General features: G+C 31.5%; 1 protein-coding gene across 1 annotated transcript; it reads right to left on the reverse strand.

Annotated features, from left to right (window-relative positions):
• Positions 1-2,674: 2,674 nt before the first annotated feature.
• On the reverse strand, positions 2,675-18,100 carry LOC127734503 (uncharacterized). The gene is made up of 11 exons (XM_052244408.1): positions 18,021-18,100; positions 16,547-16,625; positions 13,519-14,121; positions 13,154-13,220; positions 12,270-12,311; positions 11,511-11,555; positions 8,167-8,196; positions 7,719-7,787; positions 5,909-6,049; positions 5,665-5,737; positions 2,675-4,233 (listed from the first exon to the last, which is right to left on the reverse strand). Exons 2-11 carry the CDS (start codon positions 16,610-16,612, stop codon positions 4,089-4,091), a joined length of 1,281 nt encoding a protein of 426 aa, XP_052100368.1. The 5' UTR covers positions 16,613-16,625; positions 18,021-18,100; the 3' UTR covers positions 2,675-4,088.
• Between the last annotated feature and the right edge of the window lie 1,533 nt (positions 18,101-19,633).

The following is a 19,633-nucleotide window of genomic DNA, read 5'->3' on the forward strand; positions in this document are numbered from 1 at the left end:
GAATTTTGAAATTGCAAAATTGATTTGAAGTTACTTATTCAAACAACCCTCGTCATAAGCAAATCAAAACAAACAGTAGTTATAGAACAACATATAAAAAGATGCAATCTTTATAATGTCATACAAGAATATATTGAAACATTTTTTGATAGGTGGTGCAATATTTTTTTTCTCCTCTTACCATGTTCAAAAGAAATTTCGGGTTATTTAGAAAAGGTTTCGATAAAATTTTAAGCTTGTTTTTCGTAGCCAATAAGATGGTTTTCAAGAGTAAAAACTTCTATATATATTCATTCTGTGAAATAATAGATTATTTGCCAATTTTCCATGTTGTACTGAAAAATGCCTCTAAAAATTGTACTCAATAAATAAAAAAAAAAACCATTGTATTTATAGTCTTGTTTCATACTTGAATAAGTGAATTGATACTAATCTCCCCACAAAAAAGTCAGCTGCAATTATTCACGAATAGCTGTAAAACGAATATTTATCAGTGAATTTGTTAAACCAAATTGGAAAATAATAAAAATAATTTCTAAATTTGTTTGCCCTGTAAATGAGTTTTTTTGAAAAAACAATTTATGATATTTTTATTCCTGTGATCTGTGAAATCTGCGAATCAAGCTGAAGCAAGCTGAGTACACTCCATGAAGAAGCGAACATCCCTATGAAGAGGAAAATGACCATTGGAAAGTAAACGTCGGTTAGTCAGCCTTGTCGTTATCAGTTCGTCTTGGACTTATGCGTTTGAAATATCCCTTTGGTATTTTCCGCCTCTCTTAATTGGAATATAGGTATAATATCACAGTAAAAAACATCACCATTAAAGTTGGATTTATAATGAGCAATTTTCAGTTTTGAAAATTTCAATTCTTCAGTGAGAATATATTTTCTGTATATCTGTCGGTATAGTCGAAATCAACTATCAAATGTTATATCTTTGGGTCATTATAGAATTTAACATTCTTAACAGTATTATAACAAATATGCAATAAGAAGGGTACAATTAGTCCCCATAGTAATACAAGTTACTGACAGTATACTGTACTTTCACAACGAACACAAATAGTATCAATGGCTTCGTATATTCAATTAATATATGTTTGTTAAATGTGTTCACCTTTGATGCAGATTTAAAAAGGAACAGTCCCATATACTATATCTCAATCTGACCTCTTAAACATGAAAACATGAGACGTAAGATGGACATAAACTTCATGGAAAAAAAAGAAACATGTTGATTTTGCTGAGGAACAGATCTAGACCGAATCTTGAAAACTAAAGTTGTCCTCTGTAATAATTGTGTCATGCTCTTATGAACGACGAATTCCTAGCGATAAAGTTGCAGTCATCTCTTCGAAAATTTTAAGTATGCCATCATGAGTTGGTTTACCGTTGTGGAATAACTGTGTCACAGATGACCACAGTTATGTCCCAAATGTAGAAGCCGTTATCTCGTTCTCTTTTCTTGATTATTACCAAATAATTTAATGAGACATAACACCGAATTATTACTTACCATGAGCAACATGATAGGTGCTTCATGTTGATCAGGATATGCCTACCCTTCCCAGGCACCTGCTATCACCCCGGTTTTTGGTGGGGTTTCCGTTGCTACGTTTTTCATGCAGTGTTTTGTAGACTGTTGCTTGTCATTTCGTCGTGTTTAGTTTTTTGACCCGGTCTCTCTTCGACTTCTGAGTTTTTTTATTCTTCCTTTGGTGTCTTCCACCTCTTTGATTTGGTAATAAGAGATAAGTCAGGCTGATAGATATTCTTTGAACCAGACTTAGACACAACACATGTATTGTTTTGTTGTTATGGATACCTGTATTTACTTAGGAACCAACCTATAACTGCAAACTAAGTCTGACCATAGAGAATGCAAAATGAGGTAAAACTTATGCAACAGTAATAGAGTCATATTTATGGACATGGATTTAAAGAGTAGCCTGCATATGGAATATAAATCTCCCAGTGGATACGATATTCCACAGCTTGCATTTCCTATCATAATTTCCTTGATAGAGGGTTGCTGCTTACATGGAATCTATAAGACCAAGAGTTCCAAGTGGTGAAGTTGAAATCATCCCTTTGAAAATTTTACGGACGCCATCACGAGTTGTTTGACCGTTATTGAATATCTGTTTCACAGATGACGACATATATGTTCCAGGTTTTGTAACCACAATCACGTCAACTTTTCCTCAAATGTGACCTACCGAATTAGACTAATCACCGGGTGTTTGCTTACATGAGCAACACAACAGCTGCCACATGTGGAGTAAAAGCTGCCTACCCTTCCGGTGGACCCGAGATCACCTCCGGTTTTTGGTGGGGTTCATGGTGCTCATTCTTTGGTTTTCTATGTTGTATTTTGTATACTGTTGTTTGTCTTTTGGTCGTTGTTCATATTTCCCATGGCATTGTCAGTTTGTTTTCGGAGGTCCCTTTGGTATTGCTGGCCTCTCTGTAAATCTTATTAATATCTTTACCATCATAATATTACTACACTATGGGGAATATATCTGATGATAAAATGATTCAACGTTTTACCTGTGTAGATTATAGTAAATTAAGAATGTCAATATTAGTACTGTTTATTTGTTTTGAGGCATATTTTCTTGTTTTTGTCTTGTTTTACATTCACTATCATGTGTAACTAAAATCAGAATTGTTTTCAAATGCAAAATTTATTTAAAATCATTCATGGGTCATGCCCTAAATTAGATTATTCTATAACAAAATCACTAAATTTAAAACTTTGTTATGGAATACAATTTCTTTATATAAAACATGTACATGAATTTAATAAAAGTAAAATCATTATAAAAAAAGTTATAATAAGTCATGTATAGGACAAACTTAGAAATGATTTATTCTCATTAGCTTGATTAATAAGCATATGTGATCTGAATGACATGTAAAATCGAATTACATTATACACTAAATAATAACTCATAATAGATACAAGGCTTAAACTTTTGTACGCCAGACGCGCGTTTCGTCTACAAAATACTCATCAGTGACGCTCGAATCAAAAAAGTTAAAAAGGCCAATTTAAGGTGGCAGTTGAAGAGCATTGAGGACCCAAAATTACGCATGTTAATAAAGCTTAATATGTAAATACAAATACTTCACTCTCTCCACTGTATGAACATGTCTGTTGTTTGATTGACTGTCTACTTTGACATTTTTAGTATTACATTTACATTTTTTTAGCCCCCCCCCCCCCCTATGTTTCCGTATTTGTGTTGTCAAGAACTTTACCTTTTTCGCATTTGTTATACAAAATGCTATGCATATTTTATGGAATTTCACACTTCAATTTTCACCGATAAAATGTGATAAGAAATTCACAACTTTCAGTATATTATATATGTATATATCTTAAATGTTTCCATTGTTATGACTATATGAGAGACAAACACACTAATGATCCATGAGTTACAGAACTTTAAAAAAATCATGTAAAAAATGTAGGTAAAAATTAACCATTTGCATAAATTTTCACTTAAACACAAAATATATTTAAATGAAAGGTTTCACTAGTCGAGATCAGTAATGTAAAAGTATATCAAAAGAAATACTAATAGTAATATTAGTACACAATGATTATCTTAAAATAAAACTTTTTTTTTAAACTCACGACGGTCAAAATGATATTGCATTGATATTGGGAAAATGTTATTGCCAGTTTGACGAAAACTGATGACGTTACACAAACTTTGGTACGATAGAGAGTCAAAAAAAATTAGTTGAACTTCTGTCACAACAAAGTATAATGTTTCGCATTTTCGTCCTTGAAGAAAATCAAAAATCACTTACAAAACTTGTTTTATACAATCAAACTGTGCTTTTCTACAAAACAAAAACTATGTGAAATCAGAGTCTTCAGATAAAAGAAGACATATTAAAGATGAATGTGATAAAATAGCAATTTTAACCAAAAGGTTTTTGATTCCTGCTACCATAAACTATTTCTAATAATAATCCAGCCAATATCTCAAAAATCTTTAGTTAAAGACTAAATAATATTTCTTAGTTTGATGAATAGGTGCAGTATTATAATCATGATAATATTTTCTTCATAAGCCTTCGATTAAAGAGTGAAAATACAATTTCTTCAGAAGTTCAAGTTCATCAGTTCCTATCAGTCTCTTTATTTCTGGGACTGCTGATTCCTGGAATACAGTCTTTGTTCCTTTCAGACGAGACAAAGCAAGATCATATCTGAAATAACATAATCAATGGTGACATATATATAAACAGAAAGATATTTTTCCAATTCTTTTTATTTCTTTTTGACAATTTTTTAAACGGTAACATTTTCTGTGACATAAACACCTTTTTTCAAGAAATTTATCAATAACAGGTGATATGTTCTGTGATCTTTTATATTAAATTTTATCTATCTTCCTTGCACCTGTATGACCCTGCTCAGCTATTAGTAAAATCCAACAGCAAGGCTTTGTCACATAAGTTGTGTTTAACCTGGACTAGATAACTTTGAACATGAATTTCCACAACGTCATTATGTTTGACCCTACATTGATAACCCAAACTCATTAAGTCTTATTTTGGTTGGTGTGTAAAAAAGGGAAAAAGTCTACTTTCAATCATGAAAACCAAACAATGAAACCAAATAAATGGATTTGTCAGATTATCCTTATATGGAAATTGTAAACATATCAGTTGCTTAGCTGATATAATTCACTTCAAGAACATGCCATAACAGTTTCATTATGTAACTCACAGATGATATCTCACAATATAAATATGCAGAACACATAATAAAGGTATACGTACGAGGCAACTATTATTTGGAATATTATTTTGAAAGGTAAAACGGGATTGTTTTGTTGTTGTGGGAAGGTCTGACTATAAAGTGCTCATTAATATGTCTGTGTCAATGAGTCAGCATGATTATGTTAGTGGTAAACTCAGTACTGTTAAGACATTTACACGCACTGCCATTCAGTTACTGTTCCAATAATTATGCTTTTTCTGTGTTCCAAAGGTAGGAATTGGGAATTAGAATGCTTGGTTTATAAAATAAAATTCTATATATATACTGGCTAGTTTTGAGGAAATCTTTTCAAACATTTTTCATGGGAATAGTTTGCTACTGGCTATGATAGTCCGGACTTGGTTAATTTTTGAATAAATGGTTAACTGAACCAGGTCTTACATTGAGCCATACCATCCTCTTGTAAAACAATCATATCAGTTTCAATTATGTATCTTTATTGTGTTCAATGACTCAATTTTCACCAATTGAACATGGCTATATACGTTAGTTTTTACACAGCAAAACAGATGTGGCTGTGTCTGTATACATCCCACACAGACAAACAGACACCCCTCTGCAAAGACTTTGTGTGTTCACAGAGCCTGTCATAACAGGTCAATAACAGCCAACTAACAATAAATATATCAGACCTTAATTTACCGTTGTGGATATGAAAATTTGAATGAAAGAATAAACATGAATTACTAATTCATTGATCAGTCTTTAAGATCGGTTCAAATCAAAATGAACATTTCAGTTCAAAATAAATTGACTAGTGTAAGACAGTCATGCCCATTTTTCTGCATATCTAAACTAAACCTTTGACAGTAGAAATGTTAATTCCTTCCATGTCCTTATCTCATGTAACTCACCTTTGGCGTGTAAGATGTTCTTTGATTTCACTAAAACTTTTCATTAAATGGTTTGCATCATTTGGATCTAACCCTGAAAGCAAATAAACAGAAAATATTTAAGTTGAAAATACTTTTTTTCAGTGAAATTTTTTATGACATTATCTTTTGTGTTGTCTTAAAACCTGTTAGGAATTCAGTGTTGCCTCACTCTCTAATAGTTTATCACCCGTAATTCTTAAATATTGCATTCAGCTCAACTTACCACCAGATAACATATCTGTCATGCTGTCTTCTAATGCCTCTGGATTTTCTAGCATTAATTTCATTTCATCTTCAGCCACTATCCAAGGTAAACTCAAATCTTCGTTAACCGATAAGCTCTCCAAAGCTTGATCTAACTCCCCTGGAAATGCAAAATATTTCATTTTACAAACATTTGAAAAAAAATGTTACCTTTGATCCTTCCTTTCAGTTTTAGTTTATTTCTATGAAATGTTTATTTACTTACTATAATGTATAAACGGTATATTTCCCACTTTATCATCTTGTATTTGTTCATTAACATATAATCAAACAAGAAATATTGTTCGTTTGGTCACTCCCTTGCCAGTTAAGCATTATTCTATGCAATATAAACTTATTTGCAAAGAAGCTTGGTTCTCTTTCTTGAGGGACTGGAATTGTTTCATGAGATATAATCATAGTGTTTTTATAGCAATACATTTTTGTGTCTGGCTTGTGATTTTCAATAAGTTATAGACTTATAGGCTATATTGAATAATTCTCTCCTCTGTCAGTTTATGACTGTTCTATGCGATATAAAGATATAAACTAACATGCTATAATGAATTATTCTCTCCTCTATCAGTGTATGACTGTTCTATGCGATATAAACTTATATGCTATAATGAATTTTTCTCTCCTCTGTCAGTGCATGACTGTTCTATACAATATAAACTTACATGCTTTAATGAAGTATTCTCTCCTCTGTCAGTTTATGGCTGTTCTATGCGATATAAACTTACATGCTATAATAAATGATTCTCTTCTCTGTCCGTTTATGACTGTTCTATGCGATATAAACTAACATGCTATAATGAAGTATTCTCTCCTCTGTCAGTGTATGACTGTTCTATGCGATATAAACTTACATGCTATAATGAATTATTATCTCCTCTGTCATTGTATGACTGTTCTATACAATATAAACTTACATGCTTTAATGAAGTATTCTCTCCTCTGTCAGTGTATGACTGTTCTATGCGATATAAACTTACATGCTATAATTAATTATTCTCTCAACAGTCATTGTATGACTGTTCTATACAATATAAACTTACATGCTTTAATGAATTATTCTCTCCTCTGTCAGTGTATGACTGTTCTATGCGATATAAACTTACATGCTATAATAAATATTTCTCTTCTCTGTCAGTTTATGGTTGTTCTATGGGATATAAACTTACAGGCTATAATAAATGATTCTCTTCTCTGTCCATTTATGGCTGTTCTATGTAATATAAACTTACAGGCTATTCTGAATGATTCTCTCCTCTGTCAGTTTATGACTGTTCTATACATAAACTTTCAGCCTATAATAATTGGTCACTTTTCTTTCATCTTATGACTTTTCTATGAGATATAAACTTACAGCTGGTTACAGTGAAAGGTTCTCCCCTTTACCTTTTTATGGGTGTTCTATTAGATTTTAACTTACAGGCTATAATGAACGGTTCTATTCTTTGTCATTTTTGACTGTTCTATGAGATATGAAAGTATGGGATACATTGAATTGTTTTCTCATTTTTCAGTGTTTGGCTGTTCTATGCGACATAACATTACAGGATATAACGAATGATTTTCAACTCAGTCATTTTGTGGCTGTTCTTTGCGATATTAACTTACATGCTATATTGAATGGTTCTCTCTTCTATGATGTGTGACTGTTCAATGAGAAAATGGTGTTCTCATTTCACTTTTTGAACTATGGGATCTGCACCTACTTGCTATAATGGTTCTAATGTATGGTCTCTCCAATGTCAGTTTGTGCATGTTTTAAGGTCTAAACTTACTTGATATTACAGAAGCTTGATTCCCAGCCTCAGAAGTGTTTGATTGTTCTCCCCATTCTGTCTCATAGTCTGAAATGAATATATTATATATAACCTCATTTAATTATATTCGAAGGTGTACACTAACTATTTGAATCAGTTTAATATATGTGTGTAACGACAATGTGTTTTTCATATATGTTTGTGACCACAATGTATTTTTCATATCATCATATTAGTATCATGATATTTTGCTTTAGATTTTCACTTCAAGGTTTGAGCCTGTAATTGTTCTTAAACAGTCATTATATAATATCATTTAGCAAGGTTAAACTTCAAATTCTAAATGACACTTATAATTAAACATTTTAATTTTAGCCAGTAACTGTTTAGAAGTAATTAATCATTGAAGAAGCAATCAATTTTGACGCTTTAAATATATTCTCTTATTTTAATGTCCTATTTCTACCTTGTCTGTATCTTGATCCTGAGGGGTTTTCTGAAGAAGAAATAGATGAACTAAACATCTGATTAGTTTATAAATGGTACAGAAAAAAATATATTCCAAGTCGATCTAACAAAGAAGTATGCTATCAAGTCCATTTTGGAACATGGATATATTATGATTCTTCTCTAAAAAGAAACAAAGCTATTATTTACAATTATTAAGAAAATTAATAAATCAAAGAAATAATGTTCAAGATAATGACTTCACAATTATATCATTATATGCAATCATTTTGTTAAAATTTAAAAGGAAATGATGCGTTGCAGTTCGAGATAATGAAAACAATATTTTATAAATTTCAAGCATCCGATGCGCTTTTCTAGATTTACCATCAACAGCGCTCAATGTCGAAAATTTAAAAGCCAATGATTTATAAGAGCCGAAACAGCTGAAGAGCTACATGAACACATAAAATAATAGCCAAATCCATTTAGGGTCAACTTAGCCTAATATATATATATATATATATATATATATATATATATATATATATATATATATATATATATATATATATATATATATATATATATATATATATATAAACAGTGTATTATAATTTCAGGAGAACCATGTGCACATTTAAGAAACAACAATATATATTTTTCAGAGTAGAAGCATTTTAATTTATAACAAATTCTTAACAAAAATCATCATTCTGTTCCAGTCCAACCAATTTGTATGTACCAAAACAATTTGTGAAAAAAAAGACAATCAGAGAAATTTTCAAAAAGTGCCGGAGAGTGAAAGTTTCCTTAATTTTCGTATCAAATTAAATTAAATGGTCTTTATAAAAATTAAGTGTACATGTGTGTATCAAATTTATTTTGACACACATATATGTCTCGCCTGTATGTAATTTTGAAAGTAAAATTCTAATTTTGAGGTTAATATAGTAATACTTTAACACATGTAAACTACGCAAAACATCCACAGTCAATCAACCATGACTGAAGGTTCAGGGCCAACAAATAATCTCCATGACAATGAGATATATGTCAATGCTTATAGGTTGCAATTCTGTAAATACAGACAATGCAATTTCCCATAGGAACTCCCTTTGCGGCTAAAACTGTGACACTTTTACTATGAAGTTTCGTGAAAAATAATATCCCAGAACGGAAAGTTTATATGCACTACTATTTTATTCAAAGGTCAAAATATAGGGCTGTGCGGCATATTTTCAACATTTATATGCCCTGAACTTCTAAGAGTTTAAACTTATACTAAAATTCTATACTACCCTTACCTCCATTTTTGGACCTCCTAAGAATTAAAATTTAGCCGCTACCATGTTTATCTATACTGGTTACATTCCCAAGTGATGTCTCTATGAGATGAAACACAGAGATCATCAATGGGAACCAGTACGTTAACAAATTAACATACCTATGAATATTAAATATCTCCCCAAAAGAGGCGTGGTTTGAGAAACAGCTGTATTTACAAAGTGCAACCTATACAAACATTTATTCAAATAGAAAACTCTCTAAAAACACTTTTTCTCACAACAATACTTATTTATCAGAATTATAGCCTTAAAGAAATCACTGCATATACTCTAAGTCTCCTTTTACAGTACATTTTATACCCCTACCCCTGTTTCAATTTTTTAAAGATTTTGAAAACAAGACTCTAATTATTGCCAGCTTACCCTATGTGCATGTTTTCTGACATGAACTGTCTAAAACCTGTTTGAAACTATTCTGATAACAAATTGAAAGCATTTTAGAATACTATAAATGTATTGTTTAGTAGTTAAGCATTCCAACATTCAAGATTATACAAAGTATCCAATCCTGCCTGTGTCTCCAGTCCACATCTTACTGTATGCCTATTTGTCAATGAAAGTTCACAATTTCTGCCTCAAATGGTCAGTTTAGAATTCTTGTCACAACAGTATCATCCCTAACCATATATCTAACATAAGTTAGTTAATATATGTCCTAGAAGTGTTTAAACAAAGGCATATTTGCAAAAGTTGTATTTATGAAGATATCAGTCTGGTGCATAAATTCACTAAAAGTTTGATTGAAATGACTGCTTACATCTGATTTTTGCATAACTTCCTAGCACAGTTATTGTTTACTTTATAAAAGACCTTTAAAATAAAAAAATCATAGCATTTACAAGTTAAATTATCTATTTTATGACTCAGGGGTAGGCATTTTCCTCTGTTTTTTGCCCCTGGGGCCTCACATTTCCTATTTTTTTTCCCTGTTTCTAGCAATGTGAAATATTTACTACATATTTAGGATAGAACACACTATTGTAAGTTTTACTGAGGTCTTTTTGTAATTCTAGCTTGTACTTTTTTATGCCGCAGTCACAAAAAAGCACATTTAGGCGTTACGGCTTACTTTTGGGTTATCGACAGGACAAAAACACCCCACCAGAAATATTTAGGAAGGATCAATGAGTTGCAATTACTGCGAAGAGTAAATATAAGCACTTCTAAACAATTTAAATTACAAATAGGCATATATTATGAATTTATTTTGAATTCAGGGCTTTAAGTAAACCATGCATACTGTAAACTGTGAATTTATGCTGAGTCATCATAGTTAAGGCCCAGGATTTTCTCAATCTTCATGAAATATTTATAAAACTTCATATTTGAGTTAAATTCTTTAAAATCTCTGAGATAAACCAGATTTTGTGAAATTCTGTATGTTCTATTTTTTAACCCTATATAGGTTGCAATTCTGTAAATACAGACAATGCAATTTCCCATAGGAACTCCCTTTGCGGCTAAAACTGTGACACTTTTACTATGAAGTTTCGTGAAAAATAATATCCCAGAACGGAAAGTTTATATGCACTACTATTTTATTCAAAGGTCAAAATATAGGGCTGTGCGGCATATTTTCAACATTTATATGCCCTGAACTTCTAAGAGTTTAAACTTATACTAAAATTCTATACTACCCTTACCTCCATTTTTGGACCTCCTAAGAATTAAAATTTAGCCGCTACCATGTTTATCTATACTGGTTACATTCCCAAGTGATGTCTCTATGAGATGAAACACAGAGATCATCAATGGGAACCAGTACGTTAACAAATTAACATACCTATGAATATTAAATATCTCCCCAAAAGAGGCGTGGTTTGAGAAACAGCTGTATTTACAAAGTGCAACCTATAATACTGCTAACCAAATATCATTGACTTACCATTAGAAGTTCCCCTTAGAGTGACCTAATCACATGTTTTAACAGTTTGTTGACCCACTGCCCAAAACAGAATGCCTACATGTACGAGACAAAAAAGGTGAGACGTTGCTAAGTGTTTAAAATAAATACCTTGTCTTTTCTGAAGTTCTTGGCTGACATTTTCATCATGATTAACTGTAAATTAAAAATAACATGTACGTATTTGTAAGTACATCAGGATTTAAACCCATCACACAGATACTTCATTTTCATACTCTCTCAATAACAGTGAGTACCTTCTATTATCTTACCCGAAAACATAAAATCACCCATTTAAAGGTCAGTATACTGAGTGGGGTGTCAAATCTTGAACTTGAATGAAAAGAATTTTCTTATTTTTCACTTTCCATATATAATTGTTTGAATAAAAAAAGTTCTTTCTTTTATTAAACTTAACCAACTATTCTCAAACTATGGATGATTACGCAAATTCCTGACACAATATTTTAGCTTATTTTTAGATTACTTAATAGGTTCATTTCTGTATTGATTTGTACGAATTGTTTTTAAATTGTATAACAATTTAATCATAAAAATTCAGTATAACAGAAGCCAAAGTAAAATAGGTTTTACAACAAATCTTTCCATTTGGAGGCCTAAAAATTAACTCCAATTTTGACAATACAGAAAATGTCTATTTTTATTACAATATGGTAAACATAATATCTCTTGAAATTTGAGTATTCATTCAAAATTGTCTCTAATTTAAATTTATTTTTCTTTTTAAAAAAATACTCACATGACCAATATTTTTTCAAAAATTAAAAAAAAAGAACACTCTTTTAATTCACATGTGTTTCTCATCCTATTATACATTGTTACATCAATGTAATATTATGAGTGACTTACTTTGTTCTAAATCTGTAAGATATTTGGCAATCTTTGAATGATCTGAAGTAAAAAGAAAAATATTATAGACAAACATTTCTTAATACAGAACATTCACAATTCATTTCCTTCAGACAAATTTTGTCTAAAACAGCTTTCAATAATCCCATAGCAATTTCCTTGGAGTTACGATTTAAACATGCTCACTTAAAGGGCAAAGGGTTGCAGGTGCATTCACAAGACAGGTTAAATTAAAGCATTTAATTTTGGCATTCCATCAGGGACACCACATTTAGTAGCAAAAACAAGAATAGTAGTCTTGAAGTAAGATAATTCATATATCTTCTAGCTCTAGACTCTAACCTTGTGAGTAAGTAAATTATTATCTGACGCAATGTGTTCATCTACTACAAAGCAGTGCGCAGTAATATGTCATTAACATGTTATAGACCTGAGTATGCCATCATTTTTCCACTGGACATAAGCAGCCAATCAATTTATTTCACATCCTACCTTTTTATTTAAATTCACTTGTGTAAATTATTGCTTTTTGATAGCAGTAAAATCCTAGAACAGTGTTTCACTATTGTTAATTATTTGTCACATTGACAATACTTTAAATGATCTGAGTGAACTTATCTGGTAACAGTAGTAGTTCTTGCAAGGCTTCATTTCTCTACAACACACTTTAATTGTTAAAATCAAATCAATTGGCGGTTTTTGTTGAATTTCATGGAGATTGACATGTCAGCTATCATTTTCATGTTTAAATTTTAAAATCATGGCAATAATTTCTTGGGCAAACATTGTTATGTCAAGCATTACTTCTCAGCAAGAACAACTATCTGGTTAGAAAAAGGTCTAAATAACTGAGCTTACATCAAGTAATACATGTTTTTACTTACCTTCAAAGATCTGCTTTGGTTTTGGTTTGATCATTTTGATAGCTTCAGTAAAACTGCTATAGCCAACCTTTAATAAAAAAAGATCTTTAATGTACATGCATTTTGTTTTCACTTTTTATTTTTTAAGAAAATGCATTTATTTTTATATTACTGACAGTTCAGAAAAGATGATCCTTCAATAGGGAATTAATTTGAAAACTTTTCATTTAAAAATTATCTTTGGAATTGGCTTATCTATTGTATGCACACAAATTCATTTTCTTTTCCTCGAAGTGATATTTTAAAAAAAATTTATACACTAATTAAAAACAAAAAGGTTGGTAGAGTTTAGATGAAATTTATATTTTTTTTCAATAAATACCTACAGCATTTTTTATGACAAATTTCATCTTGACACTTTCCAGTACGATATCATTGCTATAGTGTTGTACAAGGGCTCTTTCTATACTATGGTCTGTGCCTTCTTTGTAAAACATTAAAAAAAAGTCCGGCAGTCTTTTATTGAAGTCTCGGAACAAAAAGAACGCTTCTTCATCCAAAATGATAGTATAACTCTCTTCAGGGATATCATCTGAGAAACCTCCTTGTAAAGTGGACACCTGGATTTCTAGACTACCTGTCCATTTTGGACAAAGATAATCAATGTATCCACCTTTTGAGTGTAAACTCCGACGGCAAATGTTCAAAACCTTCATGGTATCATCTAATGACTCAAATAATATCAGGAACCAGACAAAATCAACTCCAATCATAGTAGATATCTGTACACCATACTTTGTATCACCATTTTCACCCCCAACTTTTTTCAATAAACAACTTCTCACTCGGGTTATCTCTGTCTGATAAATATTACAACTATTTCCATTGACATCCATGATAAACTGGCATGGTTCATTATTAGTCAATTTGCCCTTCACATCCACTTTTAACAGAGAGTGATTATCGGAATTTTCTGCTGCCTCTTTGACCTTTATAAAAAAGTTTTTTTTTAACATCAGTCAATATGAAGTCATTAGTATAAATAAAGATCAAACACTTTTTGCATGTTCTATATATGCCTAATATTTTATACATTTTTGATATTTAGAGAAAATAAGAGAAGATACACCCGCGTTTATAATTCGATTAACAGGAAGTTGATCAGCGATGAAGTTGAAAACTCATCACACGATAAAGCAAGTTCACACGAAGCTCGATAGCAACTTTCGAGAAGTTGTAAATTGTAGTTGCGACGAAAATTTCGCACATGGTAATTATGTGTTAGAATATATAAGTATTCGGTAACCCGAGGATCGATGAATCTGAACTGCATTGCACGGTATAGCATGTTCACATGCAAACTGATAAAAAATTTCAGGAAGCTCTAATTTGTACTTCCTGAGAAAAAATTGAACTTTCTAAGAAAAATGCTACGGAAAATGTTTTGGGACGTATGGACATATGGACAAATATACAATATTCACAAAATTACTATAAATATCAAATGATTCATAAACTCTTCAAAGAGGGCCCAGACTGTAAGTTATATGGTTTGCTGCTGACCCCCTACAGATCCATAGAGAATTAGTAAAATCCATAAGTGAGAAGTTTGTAGGTCAAGTTTACACAACGGTTTAGTGAATACTAGTAAGATTATCATGAAGAGGAAAACTGGGGTTGCTTTGAAATATGCGTAGTTTTAAAGGAAAATATTCCATAAAATGATTCATATAAGGTAGGGAGTATTTTACTTTAAGTTAATGGTGACAAAAGGGTCCGAAGCGGAGACGGTCTTGACATTCGTTAGCCACCTTTTATTATATATGGTTAGTCGATCTCCCAAAGCATAGACATAAGTGACTATACGGTCAGTAGTCAACCGTATAACGAATTTATCACACGGAACTTTTCCTGCCAAGTTTTGATAAAAATAAACAATGAACTACAATAACATTTATAGAAGATGATACCCCAATGAAATCTTCTGACCCCTTACGGATTCATAGTGGGTCACCACGTGACAGCATCAAACCAATCACAACATCACTAATTCACCCGAGGTGCGATAAGTAAGGCTATTGGATATTACTTTCTGCTTACTGTTAGTTGCACTAAGTCCTAAAAACTTTGTATATATTTTAAGATGATAACTATCAAAACTGTCATAATGCCAATACTACCAGATATATCAAAATAAGGAGATGCATTTTCTACCAAAACTGTCAAGACTACTATTAAAATCTGCATACACTATCAAAACTGTCATTACCACCAGAATTGCAAATACTACCAAATCCGTCAATAATACCACAACTGCAAATACTATAAAAAATGTCAATCAAATACTTTTAAAACTGTCAATAATGTCCGATCTGTAAATAACACACACACCTTCTTTACTACCAAAACTGCAAATACTACCAAAGCTGCCCATACTACAGGAACTGCATATACTATTAGATCTGCATATACTACCAAGAACTGTCATAACTGTCTAAACTATATACTACCAAAGCCGTCAATATTATCAAACTGCAAATTCAATTAGAAATGTTAATACTGCCAAAAATGCATTTTCTACCAAATCTGTCAATACTCCCAGAAATATAAATACTATCAAAACTTTAATACTACCATACCTGAATATACTACCAAAACTGCATATACTGGCAGGTCTGCATATTCTACCAAAACTGTCAAAACTACCAGATCTACAAATACTACCGAACTGTCAGTACTACCAGAATTTCAAATACACATGACTATCAAAACATCAATACTACCATACCTGAATATACTACCAAAACTGTATATACTGGAAGATCTGCATATTCTACCAAAACTGTCAAAACTACCAGATCTACAAATACTACCGAACTGTCAGTACTACCAGAATTCCAAATACACATGACTAACAAAACTTCAATACTACCATACCTGAATATACTACTAAAACTGTCAATACAACCAAAACTTTCAAAACTGTCAATGTTAAAAATCTCAATGTACCACAACTGTCAAACTACAAATTCTGCTTCATTGAACAGCATTTAATATTCAGACAAAAACAAGCAAACAAATCAATATTTCTACAAGATATGATCCCCCCAAAAAAATGGCTGTAATTTCTATATATTGTCTTATTTTAAACTTTAATCAATCTGATCTCAACTGATGTTTGAAATGATTAGTTTGGTCAAATTGGCAAATTGTTTATAAAATCACTGCCCCTTCATTTTTTACATTTTTGTACTGAAATAGTAGACTATATTGTCAGAGACTATGGTATTTGTCATTGAGACAGCAACATTAAACATATATTCATTTACAAAATAATTCACATATTTTTTTTAAAAGAAAATTTTACACATTGTTATTCATGTCTGGATAACAATCTTATTTTACAGTTTATACCTCCTGACTATCTGTATCTAATGCTTGGTATGCCCATTCTGGAAGTTGTACTAAACTCTCTGCCATTGTTGTAATGTTACTGAAAGTACAGAAGTATACATCATAAATATTACTAAATCTATAGCAGTTTACTTTTTTACCAACAGATTAACAAGGAAAGATTTGACCCCTGTCCCTTTTTTAGGCAATACATTTATCATTTTGACTGCAGTTTTGAACGAATACAAGGTTATTTGCTGGTAAGCATGATTCCTTTATTTGAACATTACACGTCTCCATAAGTTTTCCTTTCTTTTTTTCTCTTACTCTTAGTCTTGTATATATTTACATGTATTGGGCATTCATCAATGAGTTAATTTTAACGTACAAAGATATCTTGCCAAGTCTGATTTAAAAATCCAACTGGTTTAAAAAAAATATGCTGGTTAAAAGTCAAAGGACCTCCCCTCCGGCCAAACCACCAAACCATCACCACTTATTTAATAAATATGCATAGGCCCATTACTCTTATATTCCATAGGGGCTTCATATATAAACTGCCTTAGGTAGTATTAGCAATAAACATGATGAAAAAGTTTAATTAAGATGATTATTTACAATAGGGGGATTAAGTAGACTCCATTTCATAAGTAACAACAAGGCTAGACATTGGTCCACATTGGACATAGGCCTAATTCTTAGCAATACATGGATTCGTATAATACTCCAACTTTTTGCACTGAGAAAGTTATCAGTCTTGTTGTAACATTTATCTATAATTATTCAATTGTTAAATAGTAATACATGCAATTTAATATGTTTAATAACTGTAAAAAAGTAAAATAACAAAAATACCGAACTCCAAGGAAAATTCAAAACGGAAAGTTACTTATCAAATGGCAAAATCAAAAGCTCCAACACATCAAACGAATGGAAACCTCGTTTTTGTTTCTGTTGAGAACATATTTATATAATAGAGTTATCTTTCTTTAAACAAGAAATCAATTTTGTGTCAGCTCTTTTAAAAATTTGTGTCAGTTCCGTCGTATTTATTCATTAAATACCACACTCAGTATACAAGTTGTTTAATAAATATATATAAATGAGTTTGAGTAAATATGAGTTACTGTTTTAAAAATTTTCTTTCATAATTTGTTATTAGTTAATATGTCAGCAGTGATTGAGCCCTGTGGTTATGATGCATATTAAAAGTTAATAGTCATATATAGATCATGGTATATTTATTAGTAGAGGAAACTGAATAACCCGGGACACACCTTTGTGAAAACATCTAAATCTAGGCGGAACCACATACCAGCAAAGGAACAGAGTAAAGCTATAACTAATATGATTCTTGAAAACAAAAGTAGCTTGAAAATCTATCAAATTTCAAAGGCCTTTTTAAAATATCACTTCGAGGTTACCAGAATGAATAACAGAGTAGGTTCTTTTTTTATTTATGAATTAAGTAATCATTTTGCTGTAATATACAAACCTTCAATTTGATTATTAGTTTCCTCTTATAATATGGAAAATCCCTGTTGTTAAAAATATTAGCATCTACTTTCGTTTTCGTTTCATCGTTTTGACCAAATACCAATAATAAACAGTAACGATAAATAGACTAATAACGTACTCAAGTTTTTCCGTATTGAGTTCATTACAATTATATATTATGATGTAGCATTCGATCAAAAGTAAGTAAATGAATAACATTCTTTATAATATACTTTCAATTATTGACATTGGTCATATGTTCGAATTGTTGAAGTTTAAAAAAGGGAGGACGAAGATACCAAAATGGATGACAAAATGACAACGCCCTGGCATAAAAATATAGAAAACTAAAGACTGAGAAACACGAACCCCATCAAATAGTGAAATAAGATTGATGGTAAAGCTGTTTAAAAGATTTAGAGTTAGTCAATGGGCTGATCAAGGACCTTGTTGAAACCTACGTCCTTTGATCTGACTCTATCACAGTTGCATAAGTTTGACTTCATTTGTTATGGTCAGACTAAATTTGCAGGTTTAGGTATGTTCCTCAGTAAATACAGGTATCCAGAACAAGGAAACAATAAACTATAATATGTATCTGGATTTGTTTCACAGAATATCTATCTCTAATCTATTACCAAAAACAAAGAGGTGGAAGATATCAACGGAAGAATTCAAAATCGAAGCTCGACAATCATGGCAAATAACGAAAAACGACAAAAAAAAACCCCAATAGTCTACAAAACACTGTTTAAAAAGAATTGCAACGGAAACACCACCTATAACCGAGGAAAGATCAGCAGATCCTGCTCCACATGTTGCACACATTGAAAAAAAGAGGACGGGATTGTGGTTACCAAGGAACATGTCCGCCGTCATTTGTGAAACAGATATTTTATAACGGTCTGTGGTTATGACGCATATTTAAAAAAGTTTATAGCCATGTATAACATTGTGTACTTACTATTTTCTATTTAACTGTTTGGTTTTTAATTTTTTGGAGAAAAAAAAATGTTTTTTTTCAGAAGGGAAGTGGTAAAAATAGTTTCGTTTCCATAACAAAAAAGAAAGAAAAAAAAAAAGAAATACATTAATCTCATGTATGAAAAGAGGGGTGAAACATACCAAATGGACATAAGTCAAAAGTCAAAAATAACCTGACAACGCGATGGCTAAAAAAGAAAAGACCAACTGACAAAAAACAGTACACAAAACACAACATAGATAACTGAAGACTGAGAAGCACGAACCCCACCATAAACTTGGGGGTGGTGATCTCCGGTGCTCCAGAAGGGTAAGCAGATCCTGCTCCACATGTGACACCCGTCGTGTTGCTCATGTTACATATGACATTTGAGATTTCCACCCACAGGCAAAGTCAGGACGTTAGAACTGTTGTGAGCTTAAATAAGGAGAACAATACAGCCTCTGAACAGCCTCCCTGCCAACACTTAAAGTTTACTGAATTATTTTCGTCACACATCAAGGTTGGATACACCCGAAGGATACAGCGGCCAATTGGAACATAAGGCAGGATAGATATTTCAACATCTCATTTCTCGACTTTTAAGAGCAAACTTCTACTATAGATAAACTGATTTCATTTATAAA

This window comes from Mytilus californianus, unplaced genomic scaffold, assembly GCF_021869535.1.
Source record: "Mytilus californianus isolate M0D057914Y unplaced genomic scaffold, xbMytCali1.0.p SCAF_3, whole genome shotgun sequence".
NCBI lineage: Eukaryota > Metazoa > Mollusca > Bivalvia > Mytilida > Mytilidae > Mytilus > Mytilus californianus.

Excerpts from the sequence above, each read along its gene's own strand:
- LOC127734503 (XM_052244408.1), bottom strand. The coding sequence starts at position 16,612 with ATGGCAGAGAGTTTAGTACAACTTCCAGAATGGGCATACCAAGCATTA. Across the intron at positions 11,556-12,269 it reads TCTTACAGATTTAGAACAAA|TTAATCATGATGAAAATGTC; the intron begins GTAAGTCACTCA and ends TTTAATTTACAG. Across the intron at positions 4,234-5,664 it reads GAACATCTTACACGCCAAAG|ATATGATCTTGCTTTGTCTC; the intron begins GTGAGTTACATG and ends ATGTTATTTCAG.